The following is a 15,079-nucleotide window of genomic DNA, read 5'->3' on the forward strand; positions in this document are numbered from 1 at the left end:
ACTTGGGGGGAAGGGGTCGCGCGTTGGGTGTTGTGTAGGGCGCCATAATATTTGTTGTTGCCTTCCTTCCCTGTGTTACTATCCGCATCCGGTTATTGAACGTAAAAGTGAAAGTCTGACCTGCGAGACCAAAGAAGATATCACCCCGGCTAGAAATTAAGAGTAGGGCCAGGTTGTTAGAATAGACGCGGTACGTACCAGCGTTTTAACATCTGTGCCTGCCTATAAAATTTGATCATATCACAAGTGGTTGTCTGCATAGTCGTACAATTAGCCATTTGCTTTTGTAAATCACTTTGTTTTTTGTGAGTCTTTAGTTTCCTGCATCCTTACTGCCATATTGACCCTGCATTTACCTGCATCTGTCCTGAAAAGAGACAGATGCAGGTTGACTTGAAAGACTTGAAAGACAAAAGACTTGACACCCCCATTGTGTGCAACTACCTGAACTTGCATCTGCAGGCTCAGACCAAGTCAAAGGTTGCCAAAGTTTTACTTATTTCTGTGAAAAATGTCTTAAATATTTGTTATGCCATAGATGTGTACATTTTTCATTATTTTTTACCTGAAAATGCCTTTGCAATGCCATAATTCCTCTAAACCTTGGATTATGATATAATGCCATGAAACTTGCTGCAGTGTCACTACTGTATGTCATGCCACTACTGTCATGCAATGTTGCTGTTGCTATGCTGGATGTGTTTGGCATGACATTTGTTTTCTAGGTGTGGTGTCAGACCAATTTACTGTTATGTGCAAATACTAAATCATTTCCCGAAACATTGTGAACTTAGAGATGCATTCTTTGGGTAGAAAAGATGGTGCTTTGTTTTCTTTGTTTACACATGTCTGATACAGAAAAGCTATAAAGGATTTTTTGCTGAAACATGCAAAGTGGAGCTTCATGTTACTAGGAGTGATTTTCTGACCATTTCAAAAAAATAATTGTACACCATTCATCGTGTTTAAGGCAGGACATATTGTAAATAATCACAAAACAGGTAGATTCATGCTCTTACCTTCAAATTTTTTATAATTATGATGGCGATGGTCGGTTAAGTCATGCTCAAGTTTGAGTTGGTCTGCGAACATAGGAAGTGACAGCTTTGCTAATCTACAGACTGGTGTGAGTCTGGTACTTTCTCATTTCCCGGCTTTGTTCAAAGGTGATTCCATTCAACATTCACACACTTTTTTACATTTCCATACATGGTGTATCATGTACCTAGGTGGCAACACAGGCTGCTTACTATTGGGCATCTTAGTCTGGTGGGTGCAAGATTTTTGCTCTTGCAGATATCAATACATGGCTCCTGATGGAAGCAGCAAGTCTGAACCTGTTGCATGTTCTGGTTTTATTTTGTCCTGACACAAAGAGGTAAAATAAGCTTTTACAAAAGCTGTTTTTGTTCCATCATGATGGAGTACAAAGTACTTCTTTTTACCTAGTCACAATCCTGGAGTCCAAAATCTCCTGGTATACATTACACCAGGAAACGTCAAGTTTTCCAACACTGGACCATTTTACTGATGTTTTCAAAACCTGAACCAGCTGGTATAGCAGATTTAAAGATTTCTGTACAACCCTAACTTAAACTGCTATGACCTTTGTCTTTATAGTGGGAGTGCTTGTCAGTGATAATTTATGTTTTGTAATGCAAATTTGATCCTTTGTTTTGTTAGATTCTGTAGTAAGAAAAATATAAAATACTTTTCTGGAAATTTGACCTATTTTTAAGCCATGAACTACCAAGAATCTTAGCCCCTTTGATTTGTTATAGCCACTAATGCAATGTTGTGCAATGGGGCTGTGATCTAGAGACATTGGTCAATGGAGAGGTCAGATTGTTTTCCAGTGCTCTAGAATGGGCAATGTATGTGCTCTGCTGGAGAGGGGTGGAGAAAGTCCCCAACTCTTTTCACAGTTTTGATGATTATTGGTCCTGTGGTGCTGCATGGGAAGAAATTCCTGAACCAACCTTGATATTTCTAAAATTTTTGGTATCTGACATAGACTGTGGAATTAATTATATTTTTAGTGTGATATATCTATCATACCAATGATCTATATGAAAACTATGATAGCATCTATGTAGTTGCTATGGTATGCCATTTGCACTGGTGGTTTCAGACTGCTTGCAGATAGCATTGTTATAATGCTGATATATTCCTCAAAGTACTATGGTGACATATTTTCAAAAGTAAACAAATATGGTTGATTCTATGCATGGTTCTTGCAATATGGTTCTACCACCCTTCTATTTTGTACAGTGCTAAAGCATCACATAATCTTGGCACTCATTGAACTGTATGCCAAAACAGATAATGTGGTTTGTCTTTGTTGGCTCATTTCAGAATGGTTTGAGAGAGCCATACTGGAACATGTAGCCATGCCATTGCATAATGTGATACCCTTAAGTCTTGGATGGTTGTGTTGAGCAAGAATTTCTGTATAGCACTACAGGGGCAGGGTTTCAAATAAGTCACCAAGGGTTTCAATAAGTTTAACAAATGTTTCCAATTCCAGTCATTTGTGCAAAACCTTTGGCTAGATGATTGAAGAAGTTCAGGCCCATGACTACTCATGTTATGTAAACACAAGGATCAGCCTTTGGCTAGTTGATTTAAGAAAATCAGTCCCATGACTACATATGTTGTGCAAACACAGTGGCCAGATAGTCCAGACATTTATCAAGGGGTGTTGTTCCATACTCAGTTGAAGAGGCTGTAACCACCCAACTGTGCCTCAACTTGGCCATCTGACCTTCCAAAAGGGGAAATGGGTTAAATCATTGGAGAAATTATACTGAGCATACAAATTGTAATATTTCTAGCCAGTTTTGCTTGGATGCGTTTGCCTCCCACAAGTACTTATGGAAAACATTTTGTTTTTACCTTTTGATAGAATGTGTTTCTTGGATCTGTCCACTGCTCTAACAGTACTTGTTAGTTGAGCCCTTACCCCACAATCATGCATTCTCACCTTAGTTCTCACCCCTGGATATTTCTGTATCATTTACACATCTTTTCATGCCTCATACCACTATTGATGCACCTTCATCAAGCATGCATAACACTTAATCCACCATTGTAGTATTGACTTTTGAGCCAGTGTTTGATGTGCTCAATGGTGCTTGATGACCATATGCAGTCAGCATGCCAAAAAGCCCAGTTCATTATCATGATATACTGGCATCCACTTTCAGAAAAAATGGGCAAGAAGGCACAAAACAACACAGCCTTGGTGCGCCTGAGGCGTGACTACATGCGCCTGAAAGCTGACCCTGTGCCGTACATATCGGCTGAGCCGCTGCCTTCCAACATCTTGGAATGGTAAGCATGCCTGTGTTGATGCTGGCTGCCAGCCGCCAGGCACTCTAGGTGATTTGTGTCAACCATGTTCAACTGGAGGTATCAGGTGTTCATGGGTTAAGGGCCAGCTGACTAAGCCTTTTTTGGAAGAGGGTAATCGTGGTATTGTTCTGCCACCTAGCGGTAGGATTAAATACGTAACTGTTCTGCCATCTAGCAGCAGGAATCAGAACCAAGTTTGGATGTGATCGCTGAATGCGGTGAACACGGACGTTGTGAATTTCGACGTCGCGAGTTTGGATGCTTTGAAGGCCGCCAATGGGCGTGGAACTGGATGCGATGAACACTGCATCTTGCCATTTTGGATGTTATGAATGCTGGCTGCTGTAATTTTGGACGATAGGAACGCGGGACGCCGCAATCATGAACGTTTTGATGGTTCCCCGTCGTATAAATGGTTGAGGCGTTAGAAATTCTGTACAATTCACATGGTTTTATTGATAAAATATGATGTCGGCACCGATAAAGCATGAGTACAACAATGTTGTGTTACCAGATAAGCCCAGTTGTCCTGAACGCTGATCGGTTCACACAAGCAGTATCGAGGCCTATGGCGGTAGCATCCCGAGTCCCGCATGAACAGCGGGCGCTCCCATTGGCACAGGGTGACAGGTCTTACGGGTGTCTTACGGAGGCCTCCGTCCCATCGACCTTACAGAGGCCTCCATCCGTCGGCCTTACAGAGGCCTCCGTCCCGCCGCGTTACAGAGGCCCCGTCCCACCGTCGTACAGAGGCCCCGTCCCGCCGCCTTACAGAGGCATCCGTCCCACCGGCCTTGCAGAGGCCTCCGTCACACCGGTTTACAGAGGCCTCCGTCCGGCCGCCTTACCGAGGCCTCCGTCCCACCGGCCTTGCAGAGGGCACCGTCCCACTGTCCCGCCGTCGGGGGTCCCGTCACGGTCGGCCGTCTTCACGCTTCTTTCTGGAGCGCGACGACGGCGAACGTGAACTCGTCCTGCTCCAGCATGCCGTCGCCGTCGGTGTCGGCGTCCTCCAGCACGTAGCGCACGTGCTCGAGCTGCCGGTGTCCACTGAGCAGCGACGGCGCCACCTCCAGGGCCTGCTGCTGCGTCAGCTGGCCGTTGCCGTCTGTGTCTTCGGCGCGGAAGGCGATGGGCACGACCTCGGCCGGCGGCGGCTCGCTGGCCGCCTGCCGGAAGTCGGCCAGGTTGACGAAGCCGTCGCCGTCGCCGTCCATGAGCGAGATGGTGTGCCTCACGTCGGCGGCGCTGAGGTGCGGCCCGCCGGCCCGTATGATGGGCTCGAGCTCGGCCGGCGAGAGGCGGCCGTCGCCGTCGGCGTCCGACTGGTCCAGCATGCCCTGGAACACCTGCTGCACCTCGTCGCCGTTGAGGCCCATGGGCATGGCGGCGCCCAGCGCGCCCGTCTATGGGTGGAAAAAGCGCGAGGAGAGTGACGGTCTGGCTGTCATCACCGTCATCAGTACACAGCCTCATGTGGTCAGGAAGGTCGTCAGCGAGACACGTCTGGCAACACTTCACGGCCTGCGCAAGCGAACATCAGGTGCCGTTATGACGGCAGCGCTCCGTGATTTGGCCCTGACGTCACACGGTCTCACTGCCCCGCCGTGGGTTGTCCACTCACCAGGGCGATGGTGGCGATCAGCTTCAGCATTGTGCTCGACTGTGTTCGGCTGGAACGGTCAATGCGGACGCGCAGGATGCCGGTGTGAAGGATGCTTGGCAGACGGTCGCCGCGCCCCGCCTTTATACGAATTGGCCGCCCGTCCGCCGGCAGCGGCAGCGGCGTCACCAGGAATACGACGCTGCAGGTGACACGGGATACGGCGAGCTGATATGCCACCCACCCTGTCATGACCCTGTGACATGGCGTGAGCCCACTGCGGTGTCGGACGTTAGGAGACGAGGGCGGGATCAGCGGCCGGCATGACCTGTCGGCCCCCAGAGCGACGCCGCTGGAGCCACTACTGCGCGGCCGGCTGGCCCAGCTGAGTGACGTCACACTGCAGAGCCGTGCAGGATGGCGCGTGTTGGGCACGATTGTATTTTGCGGGCAACAGACGTCGTAGGCCTTATGGACGCTTAACAACTCTTCGACGCGCGTTTTGGCTTTAGGAATGGGTGTATCACGTGGCCCATGGTGGTGCACTGGCGCAAAAATTAATCAATGCGGTGCTTGATAACAGGCTGTTTTGGCCTGCTAGGTGAATCACAAACGTTCCCAACAGTCGAGATGCCACGGCAGTTGACATGACGACAGTGGTCGCGATAACGGCGGGGAAGAAGCGTAGTGTTGATACCAAGTGTTAACAGCGAAGTTTGGACTCAAAGATAATGAATATTGACATCCTTTTATGACTCATCCTTTGATAACTTGCATAGGTGTAGGAGCATTTAAAAGGGGGGGGGGGCAAGCTTAGGGTGTACTTCAGGAGCTTTTTCTGGAAAGCGAGCGCGATGACCGGGGGAAGGAGGGGGGCGGGGGGGGGTAGGGATGGGGATTGCTATCGCTCTTTATTCAAATGTCACGGCTTCTGTGCTAGCTATGCATCTAGAGCTGTTTTTCACTGGTGCACTATATTGCCTATTCGACTCATCTGTCATTTGGCAAATAAGGCTATCCAGCTCCCCTAGATTTTTCGTCCATTTTAACACTGTCTTTCCTGGGGAGACGCAATTCCACGATCGAGTAGGTATTTTTGGTCGTTAAGGAAGCATTTGCCTCCACAGTGTAGATGCCAAAATACGGCATGGATATAGGCTGGTGAGAATTTTGAAAGTGGCTGGATGGCTCACAATGCGCCATGTTTTTAATGCGCCTTCATTTCGCTGGCTGCTTTTCAGGAAATAGGACTTGTCGCAGTATTTTAGGCGGAAACAAATTCGAGAGCTTGAAACTGCTAGAAACCATGTGACAAAATCCACAAAACTGGAGATTGTCTTTTAAGAATCAAGCCACATAATAAGGCCCATCTGTCACATGCTCTTGTCCGCCGTCGGTGGCCACTGCCCTGGCCTGGATGTCTCCCACATGGCTGACTGCGAGCTGATCGTGTGGCTACTTTGTTGCATACTTTTGGATCAGCGTTACTTCTACATGGTGTATGAAACATGTGTTGGACACCTGCAACAGTATTTTTCCCAAAGTATCTTCCCTTATACCACACCGTCGCAGAAAAATAGTCTCCGTGAAGCTGCCTGCTGTAGGATGGATTGGCCCAACGGACGCTTCATTGCCCATCATGCAACGTACGCGACTTGATCTGCTTTTGGGTGTAGGCAGGGGTGTAGCCAGAGCCTTGCCAAGAGGGAACACAGGGTTGACAAAAGCCCATCTTATGGTGACCCTCCCCCCCAAAAAAAATCCCCGGATAGGGCTTACTTGTTAACAAGTGACACGGTTTTCTTCGTTTTATTGTTATTTTTACCTTGTTACCAGAGCAGAAATCAGGAGTTACCGTGAGCTCAATTTTGTTTGCATTTTGAGGTCAATAAGCTGCAGAAATCGGGCGTTGAACGACTGCATGGAAGAAATCACCGGCGCTCTTAATTCACAATGGTTAGCTGACTCTTTCTAAACCGATAGAATTCAGAAGCTTTGTCAATTTTTTTTTATCTGTGTTCTACAGACCTTGAGGACATTGCGAAGGTAGATTGCAGATCAATATGTTGGATCCAAATTTGAAGACGAAATTTCGATTGCAAATCGAGTGGTCGACAATGTGTATTAACATGGCCAAGCCATGTTTGTCTGAAAATTTTCACCATTCAGTCCGAATCGATAGGTGAAACAATGCATGTAACGTGTTTTTAACATGCTCGCTCGCAAATCCTAGTAACAAAAACCTTGACCCCAGGCGTTGAAGTCTTCGCAGTCCGCGGAGCGTTAGCACAGTAGCTAATATTTAGTCGTGGCCCACCGGTGGACGAAAATGATGACGCTTCTGAAATGATTACCTTTAAACACTTAAATCAACTAGTTATACAGGTTATGTGGCGTAATTTTGAGTATGCGCATTCTAAAATTTTAGAAACGTAAGCCTCGCCCCCCCCCATAGGCGTTGCAGTCTCCGTAGGACGCACAGCATCGCCCTAGCAGCTAATATTGAGTTGTGGCCAACGGGTGCACGAAAATGACGACGCTTCTGAAAAAGCATCCTTGGACGCTTCATGGCATCACATCTTGTATTTAAAAGGCAGTCTGAGGGCATGTTTCACGCGCGCAATTTTTAGATTGATGAAAAGAACGGATTGGGCCCAAAAGCACCGCGAAGTGGTGCTGTAATCTGGTGGTTTAACTGGAAGAGTGAAGGTAAAATCTCTATTTTTCTTTCGTGTTTCCGCAGCTATTTATCTGTCCAGAAGACGGATTAACTCGGCGCCCGCCGTCTGGTGGCACTTGCAGTGGCCGAAACTTATCGGTTTTACGGAAGTTGCAACCCAGACCATCCTTGTCCTTGCTCTGGAGGTTGCGGGCGGGCGTGTTCAAGCATTTTTATGTATTTTGTTTCAGTAATACATTATGAAAGAAATGAACGTTCTCAGGCAAACATGGCATGACCTTGCTGGTTTTTTAAAAATTCATTTCGACCCGTGCTTTTCAACAATGATGAGAGCCCCACTCTACTCAGCAATAGTGAGACCCTGTATTCCCTTCCGAGCAAGGGGCCTCTTTAGTGGAACACCAGGGGTACCTTACCGTTTCCGGTCAAGGGCTGAAGGACCATTCCGTCCCATCACGAAGTGTCCTCTGGGTATCATTCTGGTGCACGGGGTCACGGGTGATCTCTTGGTCAATCCGGAGGTTATTAGAAGGATATGTGATATCACATTGTTCCCATCCCTGACACGGGAGGCCTTCTGATCCGCGCATTTAACCCCGGATCAGCAGCAACAGGGACCCTCATTGACGCAACATCCCTGATCACCGCAGACAGTCCGATAGTTTTCACATAGACTCCAGTTCCATGTTTTTCTGCGCCCTTCAGAGATATTGATTTCTCCCTGACTGCAGATTGCAGGTGAAATGGGATTCATAATTTGCATTAACATGACTAGCCCATATTCGTCTTGTAATGCTCAAGATCCTGTCAGAGCTGATTACTGATAAGAAAACTACGTAATATGGTGTTGAACATGCGTGCTCGCAAGTCATAGCAATAACAGCCCCGACGCCCGGCGTTGCAGTCTCCAGGCCGTGCGGCGCAGGTCTTGCGGCTGTAATACAAAGCGATGGCCAATGAGCAAACGAAAAAGATGACGCATCTTGAGAGAGATGGCTGGTGAACTAGGTAAATCGGCGTGCATGTTTAATGAAGTGCAAAAATAAGCCAAATACAACCTTAATCTGAAAAGCGGGGGGGGGGGGGGGGAGTTAACATTGATTTGAGAAGAAGTGGGGTGCCGTGGGTGCCACACCTTGAGAAGTGGGGTGCCGTGGGCCCCCTGGGCCCCTGTTCCCACGCCCATAATGACTGGCCCTGAGGTGCCACGAGAGTATTTTTTTGCAATATGCTCCAAAGGTGGGATACTTCCTCTGAGGCAAAAGAGGAATCATTCACTCGAATACGATGACCTTACGATTATGCTGAACAGCAAATCTAAGGCACGAAAATAATCTTGACTTCCAGCTTTTTTGTAATATGCGACTTATGATGATGACGTTACAACTATTACAATGCACAACCATCGCAAAGGAACAATTAGTCACAAGGCTGCTGATTTTAGCTTTCTGATTGGCATTGCGTGTGACTTTATAAATGGGGCCGAGAGAGCCAACACAGACTATCGAAGAGAGCAGTGTTCTAGATGTTAAGAGTGCCGAGAGCCCGCAGGCTCTGGATTGGCAACAGTGCGCTGTTCATGTTCACATTTTTAAACATTCACTGCGCACACGTTTTTCCCGTTGCCGTCGCAATGCAGGCCTTCATGAGCGTGGTTCGTTTTATATGATTCGCCCCTCTCTCATGCACGTGCTCTATCCAATCGCTACCCATGCCTATCAGTTGTGCTCACACGTTGCTGGTTTGCGTTCTTTTTTTGTATTGAGGTGGTTGAAATTGTGATACCTAGGAACTTTTGCGCCGTGACTCATTTTTCTGCGCCGCCAACCGCAGACACAGTGTGAATGGAACTATGTGTGATCCCAGCACGCACGGCAGCAACTTGTGAGGTGTTTCATGAAGTGCACGATATGTGTCGTGAGCATCTTACCCACACCTGCGTCCATGCTCGCGATGGCCCCAAAATGCATACCCAAACTAGTCAGTTACCCGGCCGGTACGAGTATCCACGGGCTTACCCAACCGTTGAAGGCCGCTGCTTCTGGACACCATCTGGTGACACCCCTCTCTGGCATCTGGGCGGTCGCCGGCGCATTGCCGGAGGGAGAGGGAGGGGGAACACCCTCCGTGCCTGGAAACCCACCACCTGGAGCCTGCGCGGTCCAAACTGGAAATGACGTCACTCTGTGTGCGAGAGTGGGGCCACTGTCGGCGCGCACTGCCTGGCTTGTTCGATGCCGGCGGTTCAGTGCGTGTGCTTGGTGTGCAGATCCGTGTCTGGATCGACGCTGGGAGCGTGTCCTCACCAGCAAGCACTACGCCGCGCGCCAAACGCTTCATCGGTCTCGCTCGTATTTGTGTACTAGCACCCGGCACGCGGTCGACTCTGGACAGACAAATAGGGCGAGCAAAGCCTGGTGTGGATAGGCCGGCTTTGCGAGACGCGCAGGCATTTGCTCTCATCGCGAAAATGTTCTGGGCAACCGCGGCTGTCATCCGTGTGTGATCAGCGCGGTCATGGCGACCTTGATGTTGCCGCCAACGGGCCTCGTGGGCTTTCTAGTCAACATTCCAGTCCAGTGTTTATTATGGTATTCTCTTAAACAGTGCATGGACTGCGGGATCTCCTCGGAGAGGAGCGACATTAGTCTGGGCCCGCTCGTGAATCTCAAACGTAACTCAGCAGGAGCCATATTTTGGACTGGGAGTGAAGAGGAGCGCGCCGCTGTCAGCAGATAGCTACACCAAACATGCAGAGGCAACATGATGGCTTTAACGAGCGTGCGAATACAGCGGTAGCCCGGCCAGGATTGCGCCTTAGGTGCGGCCAGCAGCTGGTACGGAGTGATCGGGCCCGTTTGCCCCTGTGGTACGCTTGCATTTTAGCTGGTTCGCTATGTCCCCAGTGTGTCCGTTCGTGGGCGGTGGTCTATGTTGCCCATAGCCGGGCAACACGTGGCCGCATGTTGCCCGGCTGTGGCCGACGCGGTCTCATTGTCCCGGGCAGGCTGCGACAGTAGCCGGCGTCTCCTCGGCCGTACGGGCACTACATCGTGCAGTTGTCCGTGTCTCTCCTCGTCCGTGTCGGCACTACATCGTACTCTACCCCGCGTCTCTCCTCGTCCGTGTCGGCACTACATCGTACTCTACCCCGTGTCTCTCCTCGTCCGTGTCGGCACTACATCGTACTCTACCCCGCGTCTCTCCTCGTCCGTGTCGGCACTACATCGTACCGTAGCCCGCGTCTCTCCTCGGCCGTGCAGGCACACATCGCACTGACGCGAGCATCTCTCCTCTTTCGTGCAGGCACACATCGCACTGACGCGAGCATCTCTCCTCGGCCGTGCAGGCACACATCGCACTGACGCGAGCATCTCTCCTCTTTCGTGCAGGCACTACATCGTTCGCGGACCGGAGGGCACGCCGTACGTGGGCGGCCTGTATCACGGCATGCTGCGCTTCCCCTCCGAGTACCCGTTCCGGCCGCCCAGCATCTACATGATCACGCCGAACGGCCGCTTCAAGCCCAACACGCGGCTCTGCCTCTCCATCAGCGACTTCCACCCGGACACCTGGAACCCCAGCTGGAGTGTGTCCACCATCCTGACGGGCCTGCTCAGTTTCATGGTGAGTGCTGCCGCCGAGACGTGCGCGGGAGGGGTCCGGGGAGCCCCCGGCACGGCGCGCTCTCAGAAGCCGGGCCGACCCCCGGCCGCCGGCTGCCTCGGGGCGGAGTTGCACCACGATTTGACGGCAGAGTGTATGGACGGCTTCGTAGAATCGCGTTCATCTGGTGTGCAAGCCCCGTCGCGCTCAGTATTTGTGTATTTAGTGGTTTGGTCTGCTTTCATTTATTTTTGTTTTGATCGCTAGCTGAACGTTATCCGTTCGATTTTGTGGGAGTTTAGTACTCGATTTAGACACGCATTCCAGTTGACCAGTGATTTTCGTTTGCCTGCATTTTATATTTATTCGCCTGATCCTTCGACACCTGACATTTAGCCAGGTTTGTATCAGCCATCGTGTTCTGTTTAACCCAATTCATGACCACTGACCACTGCGACATATTCCCAGCATATATTCCCTGCGACACGTTTGCTCACCACCCGGGCCCCGAATCGACGCCCCTCGCTGTCCGGCGTCGGCGGCAGCCCCGGCTCGAGCCGTGTGGTGACGCGCCGACTGACTCCCGCTCGCCGCCGGGTCCGCTTCAGCTGGAGGTCTCGCCCACCGTCGGCAGCATAGAGACGTCCGACTATGAGAAGCGCATGTACGCCCACCACAGTCTGCAGTACAACATCAACGACCCCACGTTCTGCGAGCTCTTTCCGGACGAAGTGCAGGTGGGGCCGAACGGCCGTCTCCGGCCCCGCTTCCTGACTGCGTTGTCGTCTCGGAACTCATCCTTACGGGGTTATTGACCTCCTGATCTTACCTCCTGACAGCGCAGTGTTGCGCGAAGCTCCTGTTATAAGTTATTTCATGAGAGTGCCACCTAGACCTTCCTCCCAAGTGCTCGCTTGTCGCCTAGGACGAAGCCCTGATTCCGGTGCTTTGCCTCCGCCCCTAGACTGCGATTCGTTTGTTATCCATGACTTGACCGTCGGACGCGGTAAAGTATGGTTGTTCACCTCGTAGATGTGGACCCTGACTTTGCTCGTGCGACGTTATGCCGGACATTTCTTTGCAGCGTTGTTCGAGATTTTGTCTTCGAGGCGTTGCTAGATTGTGTTTTTATAATTCGGCCCGGTGCTTTGCCTTTTGTCATTGTGTAAAGTTCGACCTCTCGTACTTGTCACCGGAAATTCGGACCACTTCGACCGTCCGACATTGAGAGACTGATCCAATCGTTGACCAGCGCGGGACGTGGAGGTGCTGCGGGCCGCTTCGATCGTGACGCATGCAGCCCGTTGCAAGCGCCCGGGTGGCCGGCTGAATACCCTTCGCTCGGTGTGGGGGGGGGGAGGCAGGGGGAATTTGAACCCTCCCCTGAGGTCTCGGGTACTAAGAAAGCTAGAGACACCAAATTTACAGGGTGTGTTGACCTGTACGTGGACTCACTTAGGTCAAAGTTCAAGGTTACTAGGTCATGACCTTCGGGTCAAATAATGTCAAAGAAGGTTAAATTCCGGATTGGTCTCCAAAGCGCCCCCAAAACCTATCTAACTGACTATGCAAAAGGTCACTGCTCATTCAAGGTCAGTGACCTTGTGTGATCTTTTGGAGGTCATGGTGATCAAAATCATACAAGACTGCTCCGAGTTTTGCATTTGAATAGGCGACAAAGATTACGCTAGGCAGTATGTTTCTAAAAACGAAATGTTTCGAAATGTTTCTAATGTTTCTAATGTTTGTAAGTGTTTCTAATGTTTCAAATGTTTCTAAAAACAAAACAAAAAACCTGGGTCATTTTTGGTCAGTGACCTATTGTGACCTGTAAGAAGTCCGTGGTAGATGCATGATGTGGTTCTTGCTATCAATAAATTGGAAGTGAGCACCAGAAAGTATCCCGTACAGCAAGCCCCAGAGTAATAAAACAGATTGGTTTTGACCTTGGTCTGACCCCCATACCTGACCTCAGGTCAATGTTATTTGCGTATTCACTAGTAGTGCTGCCTAAGAAAGCGTCTCAGAGATGTATGGCATAGTCTAACACTGCTTTGTTGCATCAGATTGAACGACTCCCTAGAAATTGACTTCGCTGAAACCATGGCCTGACTTTGACCTATAAGTCAGCGACATTGCAAGGGACATCTAAATTGTGATACCAAACGATCCGCTTTTCAATTGTGTACAGCTATGCAAAATTTGGCGCGGCTACACTGTGCCGTTCGCAAAGCACTCTGAAAAACCTTCGGGGGTCAATTGGACCCTCACCCGAGCACATGTTATATCACCAGCTGTCTGCTGGTGACCCAGTTACGCCAGCAGGCGTCACTGTGACACCAGCGAATTCGGGCTGACGGCACACACGTGCGACAGATCCCATGTTGCCATCGAAGGGTGTCGGCGTGTTCCTCCTACGCTCAGGAGCTCCAGGCCACGCTGCCTTCCCTTTTATAGAGCCTCGGCGACTTCGGCGTCGTCCACATGTCCCCATTTAGACTCCTGTGATCCCAGCATGACCCTTGCGACCTGATAGTAACCCTACGGACTTGGCTCGACTTATGGTGTCGGAGCGATCTTCCGCTGATCCCAGCGTGACGCCCTGAGACCTGTAGTGACCTCGCGGTTGGGCTGGCGCGCAGGAGATCCAGACGACGCTGGCACGCCGGCGGGAGAGCGCAGCGGAGGCGGCACAGGAGACTGCCGGCGCCGAAGCAGCACGCCGCTCGGCCGGCGACACCAACTCCGGTCTCAGCGCCGCGCTCAGCAACCTCATCGTCATGGCCGGCTTCGTGCTGTTCGCCGGCATCGTTCACTACGTGGTCACGCAGGACTTGTAGGGCGCCGCCGCGCGGGGCGCGACGTGCGAGAGCGGGGCGTCAGCTCCCTGGCGGTGCCGAGCTGAACCAGCAGCTGCCGACCGGCGGCGCCCCCGACCGCGGCCTGACGTGGCTCGGAGGCTGTGGCGCCGCCTGACTGTTGGTCAGGGAGCTCGCCGCCCGGCATGGGCAGAGCCAAGGCGATAGGGTCGACAGGTGGCATGCGACTTAGGACGAACGGACGGGCGGCGGCGGCGCTCGTGCGGCTGTTTTGGTGCTGCGGTACCGCGGCGTGGGGGAGACGCCGGCGCGTTCAGTCGCTGGCCTATCGTAGCAGGTTTAAACTTCTTGAAGTGGGGTGGCGGCTGTTGAAATCGGTCGCATTTATCTGTGACCTAGTGTTTTTTGTGACCTCGCTTTGGGCGTAGCGGGATGTGATTTTTTCGAGGTCGGATGGAAGCCGGGCGCCTCCGCCGGCGTGCCGACAGGACCTCTCGCGGCCGTGCGTATCAGCCGCTGTGCGCACAGTTGGCGCCGTCGCTCCGTCGGAATGGTGATCACGATACGCAGCAATGCCAAAATATGCCGATTTGGAATTGCTCTGGACTGAATGTGATGGGTGGAAGGCCACCAGGCGCGTGGCACCGCGCTGATGTGGAAGCACGTGTTACGGGCACGTGATGACAACGCGAGCGTCGGCCACCCCGCGGTCCACTCGAGCTCGGACTGCGCCTTGCCTGCCGACCACGTGTACGTGCGGCGCTGACCACGGAGATATGCGTGTTGTGAATATACGAATACCCCTATCGTCATATACGAGCGGAGCTCTGGCAGCATCCAACTGGCTTCAGTCTGCTGGTCCGCAATCCCGTGACGTCGTGACTCCGGTGTCTGGCGTCACGGCTAGAGAGGCTGTAGCGGGCAGGGCGGAAAGGCGTTGGGAATCCCAGCGGACATCCCGGCGGCGGGCGGCGGACGATGGAACGGCCGTGGACGGATGCACACCAACAGGGGTCC

The 15,079-nt window shown here is 51.4% G+C and overlaps 2 protein-coding genes across 4 annotated transcripts in view; one reads left to right on the forward strand and one right to left on the reverse strand.

Annotated features, from left to right (window-relative positions):
- Positions 1-14,876, forward strand: LOC119096251 (ubiquitin-conjugating enzyme E2 J2). The gene is made up of 5 exons (XM_037219066.1): positions 1-190; positions 3,207-3,333; positions 11,030-11,264; positions 11,852-11,980; positions 13,886-14,876. The coding sequence occupies exons 2-5, from the start codon at positions 3,212-3,214 to the stop codon at positions 14,081-14,083; spliced, it is 684 nt and encodes a 227-aa protein (XP_037074961.1). The 5' UTR covers positions 1-190; positions 3,207-3,211; the 3' UTR covers positions 14,084-14,876.
- Positions 3,659-15,079, reverse strand: part of LOC119096253 (putative calcium-binding protein CML18) — a 26,235-nt gene continuing 14,814 nt past the window's right edge. For 2 of the 3 annotated variants that reach the window (XM_037219070.1, XM_037219067.1), the window contains exon 2: positions 3,659-4,760. In XM_037219070.1, coding sequence (XP_037074965.1) covers positions 4,284-4,760 — 477 coding nt within the window. In that variant the 3' untranslated portion in view covers positions 3,659-4,283. Of the gene's footprint in view, positions 4,761-4,978; positions 5,021-15,079 lie in introns of those variants that run through there. The other variant, XM_037219069.1, reaches the window with a different exon arrangement.

This window comes from Pollicipes pollicipes, unplaced genomic scaffold (genome assembly GCF_011947565.3).
Source record: "Pollicipes pollicipes isolate AB1234 unplaced genomic scaffold, Ppol_2.1 Scaffold_4295;HRSCAF=5057_pilon_pilon_pilon, whole genome shotgun sequence".
NCBI classification, from domain to species: Eukaryota; Metazoa; Arthropoda; class Thecostraca; order Pollicipedomorpha; family Pollicipedidae; genus Pollicipes; species Pollicipes pollicipes.

What these genes read in the sequence shown, in the direction of transcription:
- LOC119096251 (XM_037219066.1), top strand. Translation starts at nt 3,212, where the DNA reads ATGGGCAAGAAGGCACAAAACAACACAGCCTTGGTGCGCCTGAGGCGT. An exon ending in CCTTCCAACATCTTGGAATG is followed by an intron (nt 3,334 to 11,029) that starts GTAAGCATGCCT and finishes TCTTTCGTGCAG; the next exon opens with GCACTACATCGTTCGCGGAC. An exon ending in CGGGCCTGCTCAGTTTCATG is followed by an intron (nt 11,265 to 11,851) that starts GTGAGTGCTGCC and finishes GGTCCGCTTCAG; the next exon opens with CTGGAGGTCTCGCCCACCGT.